The sequence below is a fragment of the Gymnoscopelus braueri genome, assembly GCF_963280865.1.
Source record: "Gymnoscopelus braueri genome assembly, chromosome: 23".
Classification (NCBI taxonomy): domain Eukaryota; kingdom Metazoa; phylum Chordata; class Actinopteri; order Myctophiformes; family Myctophidae; genus Gymnoscopelus; species Gymnoscopelus braueri.
The window spans coordinates 15,458,602-15,481,809 of record NC_137625.1 but is presented as its reverse complement, the minus strand read 5'-3'; the positions used below and the strand labels follow the sequence as shown (position 1 = coordinate 15,481,809).

Genomic DNA, 23,208 nt, shown 5'->3' with positions numbered 1-23,208 from the left:
ACCGATCATGTCAGGACTGCAGTTAGGGTAACATTTTAAAGGTGGAAAATTCTGAGGAACAAGAGTCAAATTGAAAATGAAAGATAATGTACCATTTTGATATATGTATCAATTTACAGTACTGGCAATGCATACATTATTATTATGAATGCATAACCCTGGTCGCATTAGTGCCATACTCTGCCCTTGAGCTCTGATCAGAATGGATATTTCACAGACAACCCGCAGTGCAATCTGGTTATGCAAGATTTAATCATTTGTCAGATGTGATATTGCAGACGTTATAATGTCTTATACGCTTTTTATCGTCCATATCTATCCAATAAATCATCATTAGCGTGACATGATTGGCTAGATGGGAAGTAAGATGATGTCATTGGAACACACTTAGAACCGCTCTTTAAATGTCACTGGAGTGACAGGTAGAAAATGTTCCCTGTAAAAACAGTCTGAGGCCGACCTAACAACTCAACAGCCACTCCGAGCTGCTGGCTGCAGTTATTAGCACATCCTCTCTCACTCGTTCTACCCAGCAGCTCTTAGAGTAATATATAACACTTAATAAATGCCAAAACATGTCAGACCAAAGATGTTTGGGTTATGCGCAGGGCATCCAAATGACATATTTTGATTTTGCTCGTGTCAGTCAGCGACCGGAGGAGGGAGGGGGGAGGTGAAAGGATGAGATGTGTTTAAGCACATCCAAGCGGGGGCTTCGTATTGCGCTGAGCAGAAAAACATTTGTCTGGCTGACACTGAGTCAATAACACGGGGCTGGGGCTAAATGGACTGGATCTGTCAGTGATAAAGCACGGCACAGACGCCCTCGTTCTACTCTATCTAGAAGAGATATCACGGGGAGAGAAGAACTCTTCAACCCCGGTGACCCTCCCAAAACCAACACGCCGAGAAAATTCATGGAAGCGCTGCAAACGATGACAGAGATTCCTGTCTGGAGAATGGTGTGTGGAGCCAAACAGACAAGTGCAACAGATACAGGGTGCCGAGTGTGCATAAAATATCACGCAAGCACAAACACACGCGCGCTCTCATGCACACACACCCACGCACACACAGGCACACACGCACACACACGCACACGCACACGCACACACACACACACACACACACACACACACACACACACACACACACGTACATCGATTTGAACAAAGTGTGAGTGTGACAGCCATGAAGCATACAGCAGCGTTCCATACCTAGACAGTTGTGTCCGTCGTGGGACAGCATGAAGCCGTCGTAGCAGGTGCACCTGTAGTTGCCCGGTATGTTGATGCACTCGTGGACGCAGCCTCCGTTGTAGTCGTTCTCACACTCGTCCATATCTGAAAGAGATGAGACAGAACAGAACTTGTCAGCATGAGACCCCATCTACGTCAGTGGTTTTCGACCGTTTTCATGCCAAGGACCCCTAAATTGATATACATTTGGCCGCGGACCCCCATCTGATTTTTTTTCGTTGTGCCAGGGACCCCCAGAAGCAAAGATTTGAGTTAAAAATGTTCGCTTTAAAAAAACGATATGCACCCATTTTCAAGATTTAAAAAAAAATAGCAGATCTACAAGCTCAGGGCGCGGCACTCGGTGCAGCGCTATGACCTTGCAGATCTGCTATTTTTTAATAGCCAAAGAAATGGCACAGATGCGTTCCCGGTGTTAATGGGTTAGAAGGATTGCAGGAGGGGGAATTGACTTAAAAACAACTAATTCTTATAACCTCTGTTTATTAAAACGAAAATGTCATGTGTCATGTGTGGATGGGTGGCTGGATGGATGCATGTTAGGAAGGATGGATTTAAGTCCAACCATCACTACACCACGTAATTCCCCTTCTATGTTGGATTGTTTCGCTAAATAGTGGGCTGAGCTGCGCATGGCGCGGTGTTTGGCCAGATCAGAATGATCGGCTCTCCGTACCATATGATGAGGTTTAGAATGTCAAAAGACCAAGATCAACGACACATAAGGGAAACAAAGACATCAAACGAAATGCAAAGGGGATTGACAGAAGGTGCCTGAGACCGGGAGAGGAAGTCACCTATGTTACTGGCTGTGGAACAGAGGGCGCAGCAGCGCTCTCTATTTGACATTAGGTTTACAGTGAAGGTGTACTGAGCCAGATAGCCTTGCACAACATTAAGAGTGCATTAGTCAGGGGGTGCGGGGGGGGGGGGGGAGGAAGGTGGGGGGAGACGGGCGTAAGGAGAGTGTCAGCCTGGTGTTTATTCGATGGGGATGTCGCCCCTTCATGCTGAGCCAGCGGAGGCTTTCACAGGAGCCACTCACAAGTGGTTGCCATGCGGAGCCACTTAAACAAACAGCCCCCCCTCCGTGTGAACGGCAGGAGATCCGCCAAGCAGCCAGTAAGACCCTGGCCCACATCCTTCTCCTCTCCTCTCCTCTCCCCTCCTATTTCCCCCTCCTCCCCATCCTTCTCCTCCCTCTCTTACTGAGGATGAGACAGTGCAGGTGGCTGGCAGAGTTCAGAGTTGCCAGAAAACTGAATTTATTAAGCGTAAAATACATAAATATTTTCCTGTACATTTCCGGCGCCTACATCATTTTGGTGATTGAATAAAAAATGTTGTATTATAATGTTTGGAGAAGTTGTAAAAAAAAAAACATATTTGGATATTATGAAAAATAAACCAGTGAAAGATTATATAAAAAAATTACTTCTGTTTCATTGAAAAGGTTAGACAGTATGACTTAAAAAAAAACACTGTCTGTGTGGGTTTTTGTAACCTAGAAAAAAACGATTTGGCCCTGTCCTACCTGAAAGCAGCTCCATACCACCACTCGCCCCTACCACACCAATCGCCCACTTCCTCACCCCCATACCACAACAACCCCCTATCCCATACCCCCACCCAAACCCCACTTTTTTCTATTTCCTGATAAAGTTATGGATTTGGACAAGGTTTCCACCCAACAGCGACAATTATGCTTTTAATGTAGTTGAATTTTTGTATATCCACCTGACCACATCCCACGCTAACTTTCCCAACCCGTTGCCTCTCATTTGGCCTTGTATCACTTCTGCCTGTCAGTGTGAATCCTGTCGGCCTGCTGGCACAGAGCAGTGGTGGGCAATAGATTCAGACAGACAGACAGACAGACAGACAAGCACAACTCTCTGCATCCTGTGTGTGGACACAATCCAGACCTGGACAAAGTGCAGCACACCACATGCAAAAACACACACACACACACGCACGCACACACGCGGGCTAGCCACAAAACCTTTCCTCTCAGTTCTTCAACATCAGCATCGCTACACGTAGCTCCTTAGCTCCGGTCAGGTTACAGTATAAGTAAGTCCAAAAGCAGACTTAAGATTAAAGCTGATGTGAAAAGAAAAAAAAGTACCTCATCTGAGAAAAGCTCCATGTGAAAGGATCCAGTCGGTTACAAAACCATCAACGCTACAGTTAAATAACCCGCCCCCCCCCCCCCCACCCCCATACACACACACACACACACACACCGTGAAACGTTGCCAGGACATGCCGCGTTTACCGCGAGTGCAGATGATGGGGCCGACCCCCGTACGTACATCGCCGCATTATAATTCTCTGTTTGTTTGCCTTCTCTCCCACACTAAACAATAGGCTGCTGTACCATGTCCGCCCCTAAAAAAAAGCCTCGGCCTCTGGCACTCACAAACCCCCCTCAAGGCGGTCATCGCCCCGACTCATCCCAGAGGCATTTGCAACCAATTAAGGGTGAGCTGGAATGAGAGACAGGGGGCGTCTGGGTGTAATGACTGTTTGGACGCCTATAGCCTCACCCCATGCTGCCAGCGGCAGAGATGGGCATTTTGGCACGGCATGGTACGGCACGGTACGGCACAGCACAGCACGACGCCTCCTCCTGCATGCTCTGCTTTTCATGCGGACAGACAGACTCGGAGAAGAGAGAAGAAGGAGGAAGAAACGATGAGGGTATAATAGGAAAAAGAGCAGAGGGCCAGGAAGGAAGGTGGCGGGGTCATTAACTGGTGCCACTAATCACTTCAAACTGGCTTATTGTGAAAGAGATGGGGGGGGGGAGGGGGTCAGGTAACAGGGTAGGGGGGGGGGGTCCGGACTCACACCAGCCCCCCAAGACCTATAAGACCTGGAGGTGATGGAGGGAGAGAAGAAAGAAAGAACCAGGCATTATGCATCTGGTCTGAAGGTGTGCGTGTGTGCGTGCGTGCGTGCGTGCGTGTGAGAGAGAGAGAGAGAGAGAGAGAGAGAGAGAGAGAGAGAGAGAGAGAGAGAGAGAGAGAGAGAGAGAGAGAGAGAAGGGGAGCGAGAGAGAGAGAAAGAGAGAGAGAGAGAGAGAAGGGGAGCGAGAGAGAGAGAGAGAGAGAGAGAGAGAGAGAGAGAGAGAGAGAGAGAGAGAGAGAGAGAGAGAGAGAGAGAGAAAGAGAGAGAGAGAGAGAGAGAGAGAGAGAGAGAGAGAGAGAGAGAGAGAGAGAGAGAGGGCCAAATACAAGACATTCAGGGAATGGGGGAAGAGAGAAGGGGAGCGAGAGAGAGAGAGAGAGAGAGAGAGAGAGAGAGAGAGAGAGAGAAGAGGTACAAAGGGAGGAGGTGGAGGAGGAGGAGGAGGAGCCAGGGTGTACTACTATTCGGGGCCCCAAACGGTGCCACTTCCTGCCCCCGGAGCGTGTTGTTGACATCTGACAGCAGTGCCTCCGACAGCTTCTGAACCGGCCGCCACTTCCGCTCAACACGGCGCACGTTTTCTTAATTGCCGGGGAAATGTTTATGCTCCACGTCTCATCAAGTGAATTAGGCACCTCCGCTGACGGCCCCCGCCCCCCCACCCCCCCCCACGGCATGGCGGGGCGGGTCATGGGGTGGTGGTGGGGGGGAGGGGGGGGTGGTTATCGAACGGAGGGATAGAAGGATGGAGGGAAGGAGAGAGGAGGAGGTGGAGGAAGGGGCAGTGGTGGAAAAAGTGCTCACATGCTTTTTGTACTTGAGTAAAAGTATCAATACTGCAATGTAGAAATACTCTGTTACATTTTAAAGTCCGGAATAAAAAAATGTACTCGAGTGAAAGTACAAAACTATATTGGTGTCAAAATGCACTTAAAGTACCAAAAGTAGAAAGATTATGCAGAATGTCCAATTTCAAGTTTTCAAATGTATGAAATGTATTTTAAAAAATAGCAGATCTACAAGCTCACAATGCGTCGCATCGGGACGCATTGTGAGCTTGTAGATCGGCTATTTTCAAATGGCCGAAATGTATATAGGGCTAAAGTGGTAACTGGTAAATGTATGTTTTGTAATAATAATCAAAATCTACAAAGTAACTAGTAACTAAAGTTTTCAAATAATTGTAGTGGAGCAAAAGCACAATATTTGCCTTTGAGATGTAGTGGAGTAGAAGTAAAAGTACTGTACACTTTAAACTCTAAATTGTACATAAGTACAGTACTTCAGTAAATGTACTTAGTTACTTTACTCCACTGGGAAGGGGGGCACTTAGTTATTATGACCACAGAACCTGCGTTCGCCGGAGGAAATCCTTTGTAAACTACTGTAAATTATACCGTAGGATTTCTGACAATGGCGCAGAAATGCAGACGCGTGAGTGACACGCCTTAGTACGTCCACGTGCATAAACGCAGACATATCTCACTCTGAGCTGGCTTTATACGCGGTGATTACCGTATTATGGGGAGGCTGAATCAGACATGGCTGATTGACAGACACTTTAGCACTGCTGAGTCGGAACACAAAACAAAAGGCTCCAATTATCTCAAATGCAGAGACTGTCAACCCGGTTCAACCTTCTACATTCTTTCATTCCACTTTGTCCCAAAATAACAAACCGTGTGTGCTTATTTAGGAGGTCACATGACAAGAGCAAAAAACCCCAAGAACAAACCAAATATTATTTCTTTAAAACCTTTACCATGTCACGTTCCATTACCAGTCAAACAAATACATCCTCAGGACAGAAATAAGATCATGTCTGCATCATCGAAAATGAACCACAAGGCGACCGCATGGTTGTAAAATCAAGGCCAAACACTGGTGGGGATTTTCTCTTTGAGTGTCTTTTCAAGCTAAGTAGTCAAGAAACGCACGCACGCATGCACACACGCACGCACACACGCACGCACACGCGCGCGCGTGCACACACACACACACACACACACACACACACACACACACACACACACACACACACACACACACACACACACACACACACACACACACAGAAGCTAATAACAGCTTGACATATGGGAGGGAGAGACAGTGAGATTGAGTGCTAGTAAGTGCATCCATGTGTGTTGTGTGTTTATATCTATATAAAGAAACAGAAAATAGTGCATGCAATAATGCCATGTCCCAATTTCATATCAGGTTAACCCTTTAAGACCTGAGGCCGATTCTACAAATGCCTTCTAAATCAGTAGTTCTCACACTTTGAAGATTTTTAAAAAATGTTCAAAAATTGCAGATGTACAAGCTCGCAGCAAGGCACGAAGAGACGCGCTGTGAGCTTGTATATCTGCTAAAAAAAATCTAAAATGACACGGTTTTAATGGGTTAAAAATACTAATGTCAAAGGAAAAATAATCGCAGCAGTTAAAAAAAATCTACGGGTGATGGATAAAAAAGGTTAAAAAAAATCAAATAAAATCCAACACCATCTTGTTAATAAAAGTGCCATTTTAAGAGTTTTAAGAATGATATGCTTAAATGATTGTGGCCAAAATAATTCAATCAACATATTATGTTGATTATGGCAATAATATCGTCGATCCTAATTATTTTGGCCACAATCGTGACATGAAATTTTCATCTCGTCCCATCCCTATAACATGAGCAACATAATGTGGGTATTTAACAGGCACTCCTGTGTGTGTGTGTGTGTGTGTGTGTGTGTGTGTGTGTGTGTGTGTGTGTGTGTGTGTGTGTGTGTCTGTGTGTGTGTGTGTGCGTGCGTGTTTGCGTGCGTGCGTGCGTAAAGGCCCTGACACACCAAACCGATTTGTCCTGACTATCACAGATCGGGAAATCATATTGGGAGACATCGGGTGTTAAAAGGTGTTAAAAGGTTGCTCCCGCACAGACTACAGCTGCCGATCAACTAATAGTGCTTTTCTGCGCCTGCATGAGAGTATATCTACCTACCATACTCAGCCGTTGAAAACACCCCTGCAGTGAGCAGGGTTTTACTTTTTCGTCTGCAATATTGACATTAAACTTGATGCTCGTTTTCTCTTTCTCGTGGGGTGTGCTGTGCTGTCTGCACTACTGCGAGTGAAAATTCACATCTGGCCCAAATCATAATGGGCACGAAACAATCATTACAGGAAATATATCAGCAATCACAAATAAAAGAATATCTGATCAACCATGACGTTCTTTTGTCAGAAGTGAGTGACGTCTGTGAATCTCTCTCTCTGTCTCTCGCTCTCTCTCGGTCTCTCTCTCTCTCTCTCTCTCGCTCTCTCTACACACTCTCGCTCTCTGCCTCATCTTTCTCTGTGCTGTCCAAATTATTTTTTCTGGTTCCAACTGGGCAAATACATGAGAGAGAGAGCTAAGCCACCGCCCCTCTCTCTATCCCCTCTGTCGACGCATTACCCCGCTATTTAAACATTTGAATCGGGTGACTGACCCACGCAGACACCTCACTTACCACCGTGTACAAACCACATATTGTTTACAACCGATCTTTGGCAGTGGTGGAAAGTAACTAAGTACATGTACTTAAGTAAAATGTTTAGTTACTTTTTACTTTACTAGAGTATTTCCAATTTGCAATACTTTTACTTCTACTCCACTACATCAGAGGCAAACATTGTACTTTTACTTTTACACTACAATTACTTGAAAACTTTGTTACTAGTTACTTTGCAGATATAAATCATTATATTATAAAACATACATTAACCACTTTAGCCCTATTTTATACGTAGGCAATTTGAAAATAGCCGATCTACAAGCTCACAACGCATTGCATCGCGATGCGCTGTGAGCTTGTAGATCTGCTATTTTCAAACATTAGTACTTTTACTCAAGTAACATTTTGAACACAGGCCCTTTTTACTAGAGTTTAATTATATTGCGGTACTGCAACTTTTACTTAAGTAAAATATCTGAGTACTTCTTCCACCACTGATCTTTGGCCACAGACCCTACTCGACGGCCTGACTGTCTCTCGGTGCGTCAGGGCCACACTCTGTGGATGCATGCTGAATCTAGCCAGTGAGGAGAGACTCTGAGTGGTGACGGTGGAGAGGCAGACGCCAGGCAGACAATGGCCTAGTAATTGACTGCGAACCTCTCCCTCATGGCCTCCTGTGCCTCCCACTCTTATCTATTCTTCTCCTGAGATGCACCCTTTCTCTCCCTCCCTCCCTCCCTCACTCATTCTCTCTCTCTTCTTGCTCTCTTTTCCGCAAAAGCAGGTCAGGTAATTGTTGCAGCTGCTGGGAGAGGCTGTGAGTGCTCAGTGTCTCTCAGTCAGTGTCTCCAATCCCACACGCACCCCACTCTTAGCTATTCTCTTCAGCAGAGAAACACAAAAACCAGGGCTGCAAATTATCGATTAATTCATTAATTGATAATTGATAACCTTATCGATTGATTAACCGATTAATTGATAAGCTGCGTTTTTTTAGGACCAAAAGGAAGATTCTTGTCCGAAACCGAAAATAAAATAAAATTAACGAGCATCAACGAGCATCAGCTGGTCACAGACACACACCTCCCCTCTGCAGTCTCATTTCTCTCCAAAAGCCCTTGAATATGATGGAATACTTTCACTAGCCAAAAAATAATATTTCTTTTTTTCAATTAATTGAAAATCGATAACTTTAATCGACTGAATTCTTAACAGCAGTTAATCGATTATAGATTGATTGTTAACATCCCTAACAAAAACAAAACTGTATTTGGACGCTGACATGTGCACAGGCAACACACACATACATGGGCATACCGTAGATGGGTGATATAGGGGGGAAATACACAGTAGAATCCTGTAGATGGGCGATATAAGAATATACACAGTATATAGGGGGTCATACCTATGTTCCCCGGGTTCTATGTTCCCCACTAAGGTTATGGTTAGGGTTAGGTTTAGGTTAGGTCCTATATTCCCCGCTCTCCCTGGGAAACGGGGAACATAGGACCCTATGCTCCGTGTTAATTTAACTAGGTGTTACAGAATATATAAATTAACAGGGTTTTACTGTCAGTGTATATTTAACAATCAAACATAAAACTGTCTAGTTGATAATCCTGTTCCTCTCATTGGACTGCATGGTAACGGAAAGTCGAGTTTTCAGTCTGCGTTTTCGCCACTGTCATTTTCATGACTGACATCATTGTTTCGTGTTTATTTAGACAACACAATTATATCTTGTATTACGATTCACGATATTTGAAAGAATTCCCACGATACGATTACAGTGACGACAAGTGATACACATCGATATCTTGCTCGGCCCTATACTGTAATGCACGTGTACACGCACCCACGCTACACACACACACACACACACACACACACACACACACACACACACACACACACACACACACACACACACACACACACACACACACAGGTGTGTGGAGGGTGAATGAGAAGAGCACTGGTGTTAAACCAACGCCACATAAAATCAGAAGGAGGTGAAGAAGACTCAATGCAATGTGACAGGACCAATGAAAACCAATCAATTAGCCTGTAAGTGACAAATGCTGAGTAAACACACAGAGCCTTTTGCAGGTCTATTAAGAGGACTCTGTGGCAACCACCCACCACAGCCTGCTCATCCACAGAGGACCAGAAATCTGCAACATAATGTCCATCTAACAGCCTGCCAGTGGAAAGTAACTAAGTACTCAAGTACTGTACTTAAGTACAATTATGAGGTATTTTTTACTTAACTGGAGTATTTCCAATTTCAATACTTTTTACTTCTACATCTCTACATCTCAGAGGCAAATATTGTGCTTTTACTCCACAACAATTATTTGACAACCTTAGTTAGTTACTTTGTAGATTTTGAATATTACACATTGGCAATACATCTATAAAAAATGGTTTAAAAAAAATGCCAACCACTGCAGATGAAATGGCGTTTTATTCATTTAAATAATATTTATATAAATAAATCTGATTTAAAGTATTATGCTAACATTTAGAAATTTGAGATTCACATTTTATATTAATCTCTCAAATCATAACTGTGAATGAGAAAAGCAGGTGATGAGGAGAAATTTATAGATGCATTGCCAATGTGTGCTTGAAAAAAAAGTGAGTTTGACTTTGAAAGAAGGCAGATATTTCCACAAATGTCACTTGATCTAAGAAAAAGCAGGTGAAACTTAAATGAATTCATCTCACTGCACACTGCATAATATTTACAACTATATATTGTGTCTGTTTGATAAGACAGACATTTTCAGTACGCATCCCACACCGGATCTCTCGCCAGAGCAAACAATTCCCAGAAACCTGCAAGTCACTGTGATCAAAATGATTCACGATATCAAAATCCTGTCTTTGAACGAATTCCAGAATCCAAACCGCTGGTTGGGTAAACAAGAGCACAAAAACCCAATGACCAACAGCCAGTTGGCCCAGTTTGCCAGATGTTTCTCTAAACACAGAGAGACGTCTCTCGCTGTCCGTTAGGCGCACGCAACGAGGACGTGTGTTGTAACGTGGGTTCAGATAATGCACAATGTCTTCGTGCTCCCCCACATTCTCTCATTCGTCATTTGACAGTCGAGGGATGAAAGTTCACATTTTTCCATAACGAGCCAGCAATATTAGCTCTTGGAAATATCTACAGAGAGGGCAGCATTCATAAACGCCAGATCGGGTTTCAGGGGCAAAACAAAGCTTTCAGAGGAACAGATTCACTCACTCAGACAGTCATGATGGGAGTATTGTAAAACCAGGGGACAGAACAAAAACGGCCAACTAATGTTGTGCTGTGATGCCTTACAGACAAGGCAAACAAACAACAACTTGTCGTGGACTCCCAGAACGGCTGGGAGGCAGAAATTATGTTTTCATCCCTGTCCATCCGTGTGTGTGTGTGTGTCCGTCTGTCTGTGTGTGTGTGTGTGATTTGTTTTGACCAAATTAAGCAAAAAATAATGGTCTCATCATGAGTCATATGACAATGTCCATCAAACAGGGTTTTGATACTCCACATTGTTTGCCTGTAATTTGCCTGACTTCACAAATATTTCCTGAAGAAATGAATACCAAAAAAAACTCCAGCATAAATCATGAACACAACATCCAATCATCCAATCCTACCCATACCCCGGACTACAAAGAGATACAGAGGAAGGCAGGAAAAACAAGGCTTTGGTGCTTCCTGGAAGAGCAGAGTTTGCTAATGACTCTGGCCAACAGACTGGCCCTTAATGCCTGTTGATTGGAAACACAGCCGGCCAATTACAGCACCCATATCTAATCACAGAGGTCAAGGGTTATTTCTCATCCACCATACATCTTCATTCATTCGGTGTCTGTGTCACTTTGCTGTTGCCTCACAAACAGGAGTTCAGCAGATTGTCAGAGTACAGTTAACCCCAAGAATCCTGGCATCCATATTCTGGGGGCAAACATTCACTGAAAATAGCAGCGATCTATATAAGCTCACCGTTTAAGATCGCTCGCGCTGCGACACGTTGTGAGCTTGTAGATTGGCTATTTTCAGCCAAGTGATTAGGTGTTGAGGGAAAAAGGGGAGGGGATCTAGTCGCTGGGGGACCCCGGTTAAACTGAACTAAGTATTTGGGTTTAGGTGGTTAAAGGGGCATGAGGAAAGACGTGTATTGGGAAGAATTCAGCAACAAGGATAAAGCACAATAAACACTTGCTTTGCTACTGGCCATTCATTTCTGCACAGAAATGACACACCCTCACACATGAATGCAAACATTCATACACAACGACACACATTCACAACATGTAAGCATGTGCATGGCATGCCTGCATATGTAAATGTGGTGTGCTACACACACGCGCGCACGCACGTCGCACGCACACACACACACACATGCGCGTCCAAAGTGTTGGCCTTAGTGAGGTGATGTAATAAAAAATGACAGCACAGGTCTGCTCAGACAGCTGGTTTATGGAAGACAGATAATATTCCTGAAGAGGCTAAACCTTCTGCAGTTTCCTCTCAAAGGACATAAAAAGAGTAATTATTCAGACCAGGTCTGTCTGATCTATGCCAGTAACTACTGTGTGTCAGTCAGTCTGCCTGGCTGCGTGTCTGTGTGTTACAGCAACGCCAGGACTACTGTCTCCCATGTCTCCCTGTCTCTGTCTAAAGGCCAATCCAAATCAAAAGGGTTCATGAAAAGCAACACCCAGCAGCCATTAATGTCACTCTAACAATATATTTCATAAAGTGATCGATTTTCCAAAATACTGTAAATAGCAGATGTAGATCGGCTTGTAGATCGGCTATTTTTGTTATTTTTGTGTGACGCTGTTATACGACGCTGTATAAAATAGGGCTTAAGTGTATAATAATGGACCACAATGGAAACAAGCCCCCTGGGGCTTTTTGTGTTATCCTTATTAACCGTTGACGGTAATACCTGTACTGTTGTGTTAACAAACCCATTCAATCAATCAATCAATAAGACTAATTGATTTGGTCGATTTAAAAATAAATATTCAAATGTTTTGTTAAAACATAAAGGATGAAAAAAAAACACGCTTCTTGGTTATTCATTTAATCAAAAAGTAATCGACAGAATAAGAAAATATTCAATAGTTGCAACCCTACAATTCATCAATAGCTGACTCTCTCCCCGTCTAAAAGGAGCAGACAGGGCAGCGCACCCCGAATTAAAGTCAGAGATGTGATTCTATTTCACCGTTTACTTTAGGCCAAAAGAGAGAGAATGCAGGCGTGTGTCGGTGCGTCATTGTTTTGGTCAAAAAATAAAGGGTGACGTACAATTAGGTCTCTGATTTTATTTCAAGTCTGCTCTTTTTCAATGGGGAGACCGTCGACTACTGGGTCACTATTTTTGAGTCCAGCACTTTTGGCGAGGTATACCTTACCTCCAAAAGAAGTCGTCAAATTATGAATAATCATGGCCCTGGCATTCATGATGTCCTCATGAAGTGAGTGAACCTCAGAGACAACCAATTTAACAACAACAGAATTATACTGTAAGATAGCCCGATACCTCCACTGACTGATACCAAATGGGAAACTGCATTAATGTATGTCATGGTTCTCTGCCACTCGATTCTATGCCACTGTACTGTATGTAGGCAGCAGACAGACCTAACCAAGCATGATGTAGTCAAACATGTACCATAAATATCATGACACTGTTCCCATCTGACTGTTTATACTGTATGTACAGATGGGTAACAACAAATTAAAGGAAACAAACATAACAAATACATCTGCTTCCACATAGGTGGACTGACTGCATGATACAATTAAGCAATTATAAGATCCTATCGTGCTCTGTGGCATGTATAAAAATGCTGAGCAGGCCTGGCTGACCTTGATTCTGGATCAAGATGGCAAGACGTGACTAATATAAAAGAGGCTTCGTTATTGGGGCACAGATGGGGCAGGACAATTAAAGACTACTTAACTGACTAGTGCTTCAGTAGCAACAGTGACTAAAATGACATCTGCATTTTGATCTAAGGGAAAGACATCAGTAAATATGGTCATTGGTCATACATTGTGGCCAAAAGCTCCAATGTAATGTGTAAAGAAAAAAAGAAGAGCAATTCTACATCAGGTGACGACTGAGAATGTCAGGATGTGATCATCAGGCTGTCAGCAAGAACAATCTGTCTGACTACATAGAGAGGGATTTTACGGTAGGTTTGCAGTGCAAAAAACCCTCATTAGCCTCACACCAAACTTTAATTCTGCCTATGCGGACGGATTCTGCCAAAGCTTTTCAATGGGAACGGAGCGTTTTTTTTTGCGTAAATCCCCGAATAGCAAGACACCACTCCGTTCCCATTGAAAAGCATTGACAGAATCCGCCCGCATAGGCAGAATGCTTGACCCCGACAGTGAGGGGTACGGTGGCTCTGTTATGCCGTGGGGGGAAATGTCCTGGCATTTGGGTTCACTTGTCCCCTTATTAGAGGGAAGGGTCAAATCAGTATAAAGTTATTCTGAGTGAACACCTTCATCCTACGATGAAACATTTCGATATCGATGAGTTTCTTCCCTGATAACTATGCCCCATGCACAGGGCATGAGGTGTTACTGGATGGTTTGATGAGTATGAAAATGATGTGAATCAAATGCTATGGAGAAGAAGGGAAGTCCGCACACTGTTCTGTAGCTCCCAGTAGAAAAAGTTGTATTTATTTTAAATTAAAGCGGCACCGTTTTGACCCGTGTGGGTCTTCATCCGACCTGATGAAGACCCACGCGAGTCGAAGCGTTGTCGCCTTAATTTAAAATATTTTCTAAATACTGGGAGCTACAGAACAGTGTGCAGACTTCCCTTCTTCTCCAATGTACGAATTTTTGTTCAGCACCTGTGGAATTTTTGTTGAGATGTGCGTGCTTCCCTCTTGGACTCTGTTGTTAACCCAAATGAACACCTATGGGAGGGAGAGTTTGTATTCTCCACCATCATCATCAAAACAACAAAATGAGGGAATATATTTTGGAAGAATAGTGTTCCATCACTCCAGTCGAGCAACAGACTATCCCAAGGCACATTGATGCTGTTCAAGCGGCTTGTGGTGGCCCTTAAATACTAAGACACTTTATGTTGTTTTTTCCTATCATTTGTCACCTGTGTGTACATATACCATAATGTGTGCGTGCGTGCGTGCGTGCGTGCGTGCGTGCGTGCGTGCGTGCGTGCGTGCGTGCGCGCGCGCGTGCGTGCGTGTGCGTGCGTGCGTGCGTGCACATGTGCATGTTTGTGCACATGCAGCTGAGCAAACAGGGAAAGTGTCGGATATCCCTGGATTAACAGACAAATGCTTAAAAGTAGTGGAGACGTGAAAAGCTATGGAAAAAACTCTAACTCCATTGCATGCCTGCATGCATAGAAACCGTGCTGCCTCGGTAGAACTGTCATCACGCTGTCTGAAGTATAATACGAACACGCTGAAGCATTGTTTATGTAACAGTGATCGCCAGCGCCACGGGCAGCGGAGCGCGCAGCGCATCTGAGAGAGAGCATGAGACACTGCACGGATCCAGCGTGCGCACGCTACGGAGGTGAACACAAATATGTGCGATTGTGGTACAGTCAGTGGGTGGAGCACTACCATAATCACCAGAGTATGAGTGTGTGTGTGTGTGTGTGTGTGTGTGTATGTGTGTGTGTGTGTGTGTGTGTGTGTGTGTGTGTGTGTAGGCCTGTCACAATTATTACATAATCGTCTAATCGCAATTATTTTTGCATAATCGTCATAATCGTTATCCATGTTGAAATTTTTTCACACATTTTCAAATACTAAAAAAGCAGAAATAGCAGATCTACAAGTTTACAACGCGTCACTTTGTAGCACGCTGTAAGCTTGTAGATCTGCTATTTTTACATGTATTTTTACATGTCTAAAATTATTAAATATGTCAATAATTTCTTTGTATATTTCAGTTATTTGTCATATATGCGCTGTGAAATTTTGCATTACGAAGCTCATATGTTCCAATGTTCAATGCCAAACACACAATTAAATCGTTAATCGCAATTATATGAGTGATAATTAATCGTCAACTTAAATTTGTAATCGTGACAGCTGTGTGCGTGCGTGCGCATGTGATAGAGAGAGAGTGTGAGAGAGAGAAAAGACAGAGAGTGGGAATAATCGATAGTATTTGTGTCCCTGTATGTATTATCCTTTATGTGGACATAAATAAATGGTTAAAATGTGTGTGTGTGTGTGTGTGTGTGTGTGTGTGTGTGTGTGTGTGTGTGTGTGTGTGTGTGTGTGTGTGTGTGTGTGTGTGTGTGTGTGTGTGTGTGTGTGTGTGTGTGTGTGTGTGTGTGTGTGTGCGTGCGTGCGCGCGCACAGCAGCACTAGGCCAGCTCCAGCTGTGGTGTGCTCTCAGGCAGAAGTGAGCAGAGGTGTGAACGCACAGCCAGGTGCTGCCCCCCTCTCACCCTAACACCTTCGCTCAGTCCACTTCCTCCCCATTAATTAGGAGAGCCCTGTGGGGGGGTGGGTGTAGGGAGCGATTGGGAGCATGCATGGAGAAGCAGAATGGAGGGGGGCGATGATGGTGTGTTGTGGGGTGTCGTGATCAAACAGATGTACGACCCACCATTAGCAATGTGAACACGTGTCAGAGAGGTGAGAATGATGGGGCGGCAGGGGGGGGTAAAAGGAAGGGAGGGACAGGGACAGAAACTAAAGCCTAGTTCATGCTTTGTTGTACAACAGTGTCGATCGCTGAAAATAACTCACTTATAAGTAACTTAGGTGCAACGGCGAGCGACACTGTACCAAGAAACAAGAAGTAACGGTTGTCCACACCAAGCATTAGGACTAACTATAAATATATTGTTTTAAAGATCTTTCTAACACACCACAACTACAATGACAACAGTGCTGAACAATATACTTGATATAGTTATAGCGCTTGGAGTGGACGGCCCATTAGGTTTGAGATACGGAGGAGGAGAGGCCCAGTGGAGGAGAGGACTCACCCTCGCATTGCTTGCCGTCGCCCTTGTAGCCCGGCTTGCAGATGCACTTGAAGGACTTTGGAGTGTTCTGGCAGAGGGCGTCGATGTGACAGTCGTCTGTGGCCTCCGAGCACTCGTCTGCATCTGCGCAAACGTCGAAAACATTCAATTGTGTATGTGCAAATGTGTTCGGTTTATTCAATGATTTCCACAAATGAAATCAAAATACAGTTTTGAAATAACCATTGCCATCACATCATATCTGACAAAAAAAGGGCCCTGTCATACAAACAAAATGACATGGCATCATGGCTGACTGGACAACGTAGAGCAGTGGTTCTCAACCAGTGGTCCTTGAGGTGATTTCAGGTGGTCCCCAGCTAAATGATGGAGTTGGTAACCAAATGGACCCTTATAGATCTTTAACTCTTGAGAGTGTAAAATGAAACCAAATGGACCTTTACGCTCTAAATAGTTAAATTATTGTTAAACATCTGCATTACTTAATTAAATAATTGTTATTTGGATCAACGTTTTGCCTGTTATCTCTCCTATGGTACCACATCAATACAGCATGGAATTGTGGACAAAATTGTGGACAAAATCGTATCCAACGACAACAAAATATTCGAAGTCTTGGGTCTGAGAGGCTAAATCTCATCAAATGGTGGTCCGTGGCTCAAATGCCGAATAAATAATGGACCTTGATACGAGAAGGGTTGAAAACCTCTGACGCAGAGCGCCGTAACTGTGCTCCTCTGAGCTCTGTCAGGAGTCCAGCTGTGTCAAGCTCCATGGCCAGGAGGAACAGCGACGATCACTGCTTCCTAATGGATCAGGTCATTGATAGAGGGACAAGTCACATCTGGAGCTCAATCTAAGGCCATAGGGGCAGCTCATTACGTTGTTATTTATACATGCACAGAGGGTGGGGGGACGGAGACACAAAGATGAAGAAAGATCTTCTGTCAAATCCTCTCTCATTCGCCTATCTTTGTATCATTGAACAGTCTCTCTCTCTCTCGCCCTAGAATATAAATAGCCCATGTAGGCGACCTGGACAGCAGTAGCATAAGCCCTGTTTCTCTCCTCCCTGGGATTCTGCTCTGTGTGCTCCAGTCCACACTCCATCCAGGGGTTAAGTCCTGCTGGCTGGTCCTCTGCCCAGCTCAACGATTTAAAGGCAATAAATAAACAATAAAACACAAATTACAATAAATATTTCGCTGCAAAGTCGATTACGGTTTTATTACATCCGACGCAGAGAGCCAGGAGTCAAGAGCAACAGCAACCAGAAGTTAAAGTGCTATTTTATCTGATTTTTGACAGGGAAATGAGCTGCAAGAAAGATGATCTTCTTCAGGGGGCCGCCTGGCATTGTTTGGCTTTCAGAACATTTCCTGAATTCACTGTTCTGTTATTGAAGGCCAATAACAAAACAAACAAAAATCCAATCTAGCCCACAACCTTATTGTTATTCAAGCCCGACTGGGACCTCATGGTTTTTGACAAAGCCCTGCCCACATGCTTTGGAGACTGACTGTCTCAATATTGACTTCTCACCCATTCATAGTGAGGAGGGGGAACAATGCGTGGTGCTGTTGTGTGTGTGCTGAGTGCCGGTCGATATATTGGGCAAGGGGTCTGTACCTCCGGGGACCTTGAGGCCAGGCAGCCTCCCTGCCCTGCCTCCACAGCCAGCCCAGCCCCAAGGCCAGATGGACACCTCTGCAGCGTTGCCATGCTTTGTGAGAGAAATAAGCAACCAGGTCTTGGAAAACGAGGCCAAAAGAAGCGAGCCCTTCGCCCTTTAAACATATACAGGTACATTGGCTATTTGAAAATAGCCAATCTACAATGCGTTGTGAGCTTGTAGATCTGCTATTTTCAACAAAAATAAATACAAATATTGACACAACATATTGTTTATGCATATTGTTTTTATGTTTATATATTAAACATTTTAACAAAACAAATCTTGTATGGGGGTCCCTGGCATAAAATATTTTTAGATGGGGACAAATACACACCAATTTGGGGGTCCTTGACTTCAAAATGTTTGAGAACCACTGGTTAAAACAACAATAGGAAACAAGCCCAAATAAGCAACTACACTTTAGAAACAAGCCCCAAAAAACCGCAACCAGCAATATTTACAAGCAACTTTACAGAAAAACAAGCCCACGTTCGCTTATAAAAAGCGGACATGGCAACACTGCTTGTAATCTGGACAAGATGCTCTCTGGATATATACTATGATTATAGGCCTACCTACAGTTACATGATCAATGCTCGCTAGACTACTGTTTCATATGATAGAAAACGTATGATTCAGCTGATAAAGTCACAGTAGAAAATCATCTGGTAAATGTTCAAATATAGGCTGCTTTAATCAAGAGGCATTTAAGTGTTCGCTTGCTGGAATAGCCTAAATTTACTTTTTTAATTAAACAGTTTTTTGCAGTCTTGTCTAAATGTTCCTTTGAAAAATCTCTAAATAAATTATTTTTTAAAAAAAACAATAAAAAAAATGTTCAAACAAGATTCAATAAGTAAGGTCAAGTAAAAGCTAGAATAATAAGCAACAGCAATGTTGTTGGGCTATATATTCATTGCATTCTGATCCAATGTAATTCCAAATAACAGGAGTTTGTCATAATTCATCATGAGGTTGCATGATCAAAAGTCAATTTTGATCACAACCCATAATTCTTTCAAACTTCACTCAAGGTGGGAAAACAAACGTCCAAGCAGTCGACATTTCTATGACAGAACGCATTAAACATAGCAATAAAACATTAATCCGGTAAAAAGTGTACTTTGTGATTTAGTAGGCTAGAATAAAGCAAGACAAGCAGTGTTGCCAGATTTTCCGAGAGAAACAAGCAACCAGGTCTACGAAAACAAGCCCAAAAGAAGCAACTATTAGGCCACATGAACACTTTTAACCTATATGCATCGGATATTTGAAAATAGCAGATCTACAAGCTCACAACGCGTCGACACGCTGCGAGCTTGTAGATCTGCTATTTTCAAAACAATCTTGAAAAAAGTGAAAATTTTTGAATATTTTATGAAACATTTTAGCACAAATCTGACCAAATATGTTCAGATGGGGGTCCGTGGACAAATACATATTAATTTGGGGGTCCTTGATTTGAACATGTTTGAGAACCACTGGTTTAAACAACATTAGGAAACAAGCCCAAAATAAGCAACTACACAAGCCCCCCAAAAAAAACCTGCAACCGGCAACTACCAATATCTACAAGCAACTTAACAGAAAAACAAGCCCAAAGTCGCTTATAATAAGCAGACTTGGCAACACTGAAGACAAGAGAGAGAGGGGTCTTACCTGCTTGTCCAACATTCCCCATCACCCCGCAACTATTTATGAGGAGGATAAGCAAACAAACGTCCCAGGAAAAACAAGCACTTCCCATCATGGTAAAACACGGTGTTAGAAGAACAGTGTTTTGGTTGTAGTGTGTTCTTTGATAAGAAGAGAGAACCGTTTTGGTTGTACTGTGGCAGGAGTGTGTGGAGAGCTGGGTGAGGAGACACGGAGCCGCTCCGAGCCCGCTGATTGGCTCAGAGCGTTATTTGAGGAGGGGATTGGAGGTGTAATTCAGAGGGAGAGAGAGAGGGGGGGGAGGCGGGGAGAGGCAGAGAGAGAGAGAGAGAGAGAGAGAGAGGGGGGGGTTGTAATTCAGAGAGAGAGAGAGAGAGAGAGGGGGGGTTGTAATTCAGAGAGAGAGAGAGAGAGAGAGAGAGAGAGAGAGAGAGAGAGAGAGAGAGAGAGAGAGAGAGAGAGAGAGAGAGAGAGAGGGGGGAGAGACAGAGAGAGAGAGAGGGGGGTGTAATTCAGAGAGAGAGAGAGGGGGTATAATTTAGAGAGAGAGAGAGAGAGAGAGAGAGAGAGAGAGAGAGAGAGAGAGAGAGAGAGAGAGAGAGAGAGGGAGGGGGTCATTCAGTGTGTGAGAGAGAGAGAGAGAGAGAGAGAGAGAGAGAGAGAGGGGGGGGGGAGTAAAGCAGTGTGTGTGTGTGTGTGTGTGTGTGTGTGTGTGTGTGTGTGTGTGTGTGTGTGTGTGTGTGTGTGTGTGTGAGAGAGAGAGAGAGAGAGAGAGAGAGAGAGAGAGAGAGAGAGAGAGAGAGTGCAAAATTTGATTGCAAAATTGCAATGTTACACAGCAGCAGCTGTTTACAAATGTCTTTATTCTTTTTATTTAAGGCAGCCTACATTTCTTAGTTTTATTTCACACTTGCTTATTTGGCAATCATGTAAATGTATGTTTGTCGTGCCCATTTGAAATTAAAATTAAAATTGAGAGAGGGAGAGAGAGAGAGAGAGAGAGAGAGAGAGAGAGAGAGAGACTAATGTCCACAATAAGAATCCCCGTAATACACAATAGACGTATAAATAGGACTAACTCACCATATTGGTGAAGGAAAGTCACAATAATGGCTATGAGAAAATATTGATGATAGGCTACTACTACCACAGGTCTATGGAGTAACTCGTCATAAAAAATGTTCTCTTAGGCTAGATTTATTGAGACATTTCTCACAGTAGTTATTTGACTCACTCTCAGGCTACAGCAGTAATATTCCAGACTTATTAACGGCCAAGTCCAACACTGGATAGGTAATGTTTGCCAATATCTGCGCATGCCTGCCATGCCAAATTGGCAATTAATTAAGTCCTTTTCCAGAAATGACATAATCAATTTAAGTTGCACTGCCGCCATCTTGTGGACAAAATCGACAATGGCTACATCAGAGTTGTGGTCAGCGTTGCCAGATATTGCGAGAGAAATCAGCATGAAAACATCCATGAAAACAAGCCTAAAATAAGCGACTATTTGGCCTATTTGAAAATAGCCGATCTACAAGCTACAAGCTTGTAGATCTGCTATTTTCAAATTAGTCTTTGGAAAAAAGTTAAAATCACAAATCTGGTACAGGGGTCCTTGGCACAAAATGTCTTCTTGGCCTCAACCGCACAACCCATCTAACCCCTGCTCATTTTGCGAGGGTTGGGTGGCTCAGTACAGGGTTGAGGACAGAGTACAGCAACTTGCATTGGGCTGGTCTACAAGATACGACACAACATTGGGATACCCCAGTACCTGTCAAAATACTTCAAAAACGTAAATGAAGTCAACGATCACAACACCAGAGGCAGCTCCACGGATCATGTTCAACCCAGATTTGGCACAAAAAAGGGAATGAACTCGTTCTCATGCTATACAACAAAAATGTGGAATGCCCCACCAAAAGGAGTAAAGGAGTGTAAAACCCTACTCAGCTTTCAAAACTGCCCTAAAGAGACACCTTCAGGAGGCTGCAATTCCAAACTGGCCTCTGTCAAAGTCTTTGCCTGATCGCTCGAGTCCGTCTGACATAAACGTCCAAGGCCCTCACTGGGCACAAGCCACTGCGGGCATCACTCACATCACCCTCACTCGAGGGAGGGATGTAGGCCGACAAGTGAAAAGGCCGATTCACATGGTTGGAAGACAGCACCTTCGGCAGAAAAGAGGGGTTAGGTCGAAGGGTTACACTCATCCTCTCAGGACCCATTCTAAAACAAAAACTCACGAGAGTGCATGGAGCTCACTAACCCTCTTAGTGGAGGTGATAGCCACCAGGAACGCCACCTTCCACGAAAGGTGCCAGGGGCTCAAAGGACGGCTTTGCAAGCGCCGACAGCACCAAGCCGAGGTCCCAAGTGGGAACCAGAGGAGCCCTCACCGGACGAAGGCCACTAGCGCCCTTCATGTAGCGGGACAGCAATGGGTGCCTACCGCCACAGTGGCAGCCGCCACAGTGACCCCGTGATCAAAGACAGCAACAACCTGACTAAGGGGCGTCTCGGCCATTACGGGGCTATCAGGAGCCACTGATGGCTCCACATCTCGGCCCTGTCCATCCTCAAGTGGATAAGGGAAAACGGGGGAAGAACAGATGACACTACTATTCAGAACCAACTGGGGCAGCGGGCCATCGCACCGAGTGCTACCCTGCCCAACGTCGTCCCTCCCATCAGGGAGGACCGGGAGCGCCACCGGGACCATGCAAACTAACATACCCCTGTCACCATGAGGCGACAGCGTCTGTGTAGCCGCGGAAGCCACCCCGGGACAGGACGGCAACCGCCTTCTCCTGTCAGGGCAAGGAAAACACTGGAGGAGAACCCACTGAACTGGCCCCAGTGTCCTCACAGTACCGCAGATAAGAAGGGAGGTCGCCTCCAGCCGGAGAACCTGACCTTCGGGACAGTCGGACACAGCAGCCTGAATGCCCTAGTACAGTAGGGAGGCGGCCGACGTCGGAATTGAAGTGTGCTGTGTCCAGCACCCAAGGGAACTCCACTCGTCCCTCCCAGTCTGCCCTTAGGGCCTGGGAGGGAGTATAGGGAGTACTTGCTAAATAAGCAAGTACACTTTAGCTACAAGCCCCAAAAAACCTCAACCACCAATATTTATAAGCAACTTCACAGAAAAAACAAGCCCAAAGTCCCTTATAATAAGCAGAC

General features: G+C 44.4%; 1 protein-coding gene across 4 annotated transcripts in view; it reads right to left on the bottom strand.

The window, feature by feature from the left end:
* The window catches only part of scube1 (signal peptide, CUB domain, EGF-like 1), a 137,558-nt gene extending 117,364 nt beyond the window's left edge, over positions 1 to 20,194 (bottom strand). For all 4 annotated transcript variants that reach the window (XM_080421494.1, XM_080421495.1, XM_080421496.1 and 1 more), the window contains exons 1-3: positions 20,026 to 20,194; positions 16,692 to 16,814; positions 1,218 to 1,343 (exon numbers count right to left, since the gene is read on the bottom strand). In XM_080421494.1, coding sequence (XP_080277620.1) covers positions 1,218 to 1,343; positions 16,692 to 16,814; positions 20,026 to 20,116 — 340 coding nt within the window. In that variant the 5' untranslated portion in view covers positions 20,117 to 20,194. The remainder of the gene's footprint in view (positions 1 to 1,217; positions 1,344 to 16,691; positions 16,815 to 20,025) is intronic.
* Between the last annotated feature and the right edge of the window lie 3,014 nt (positions 20,195 to 23,208).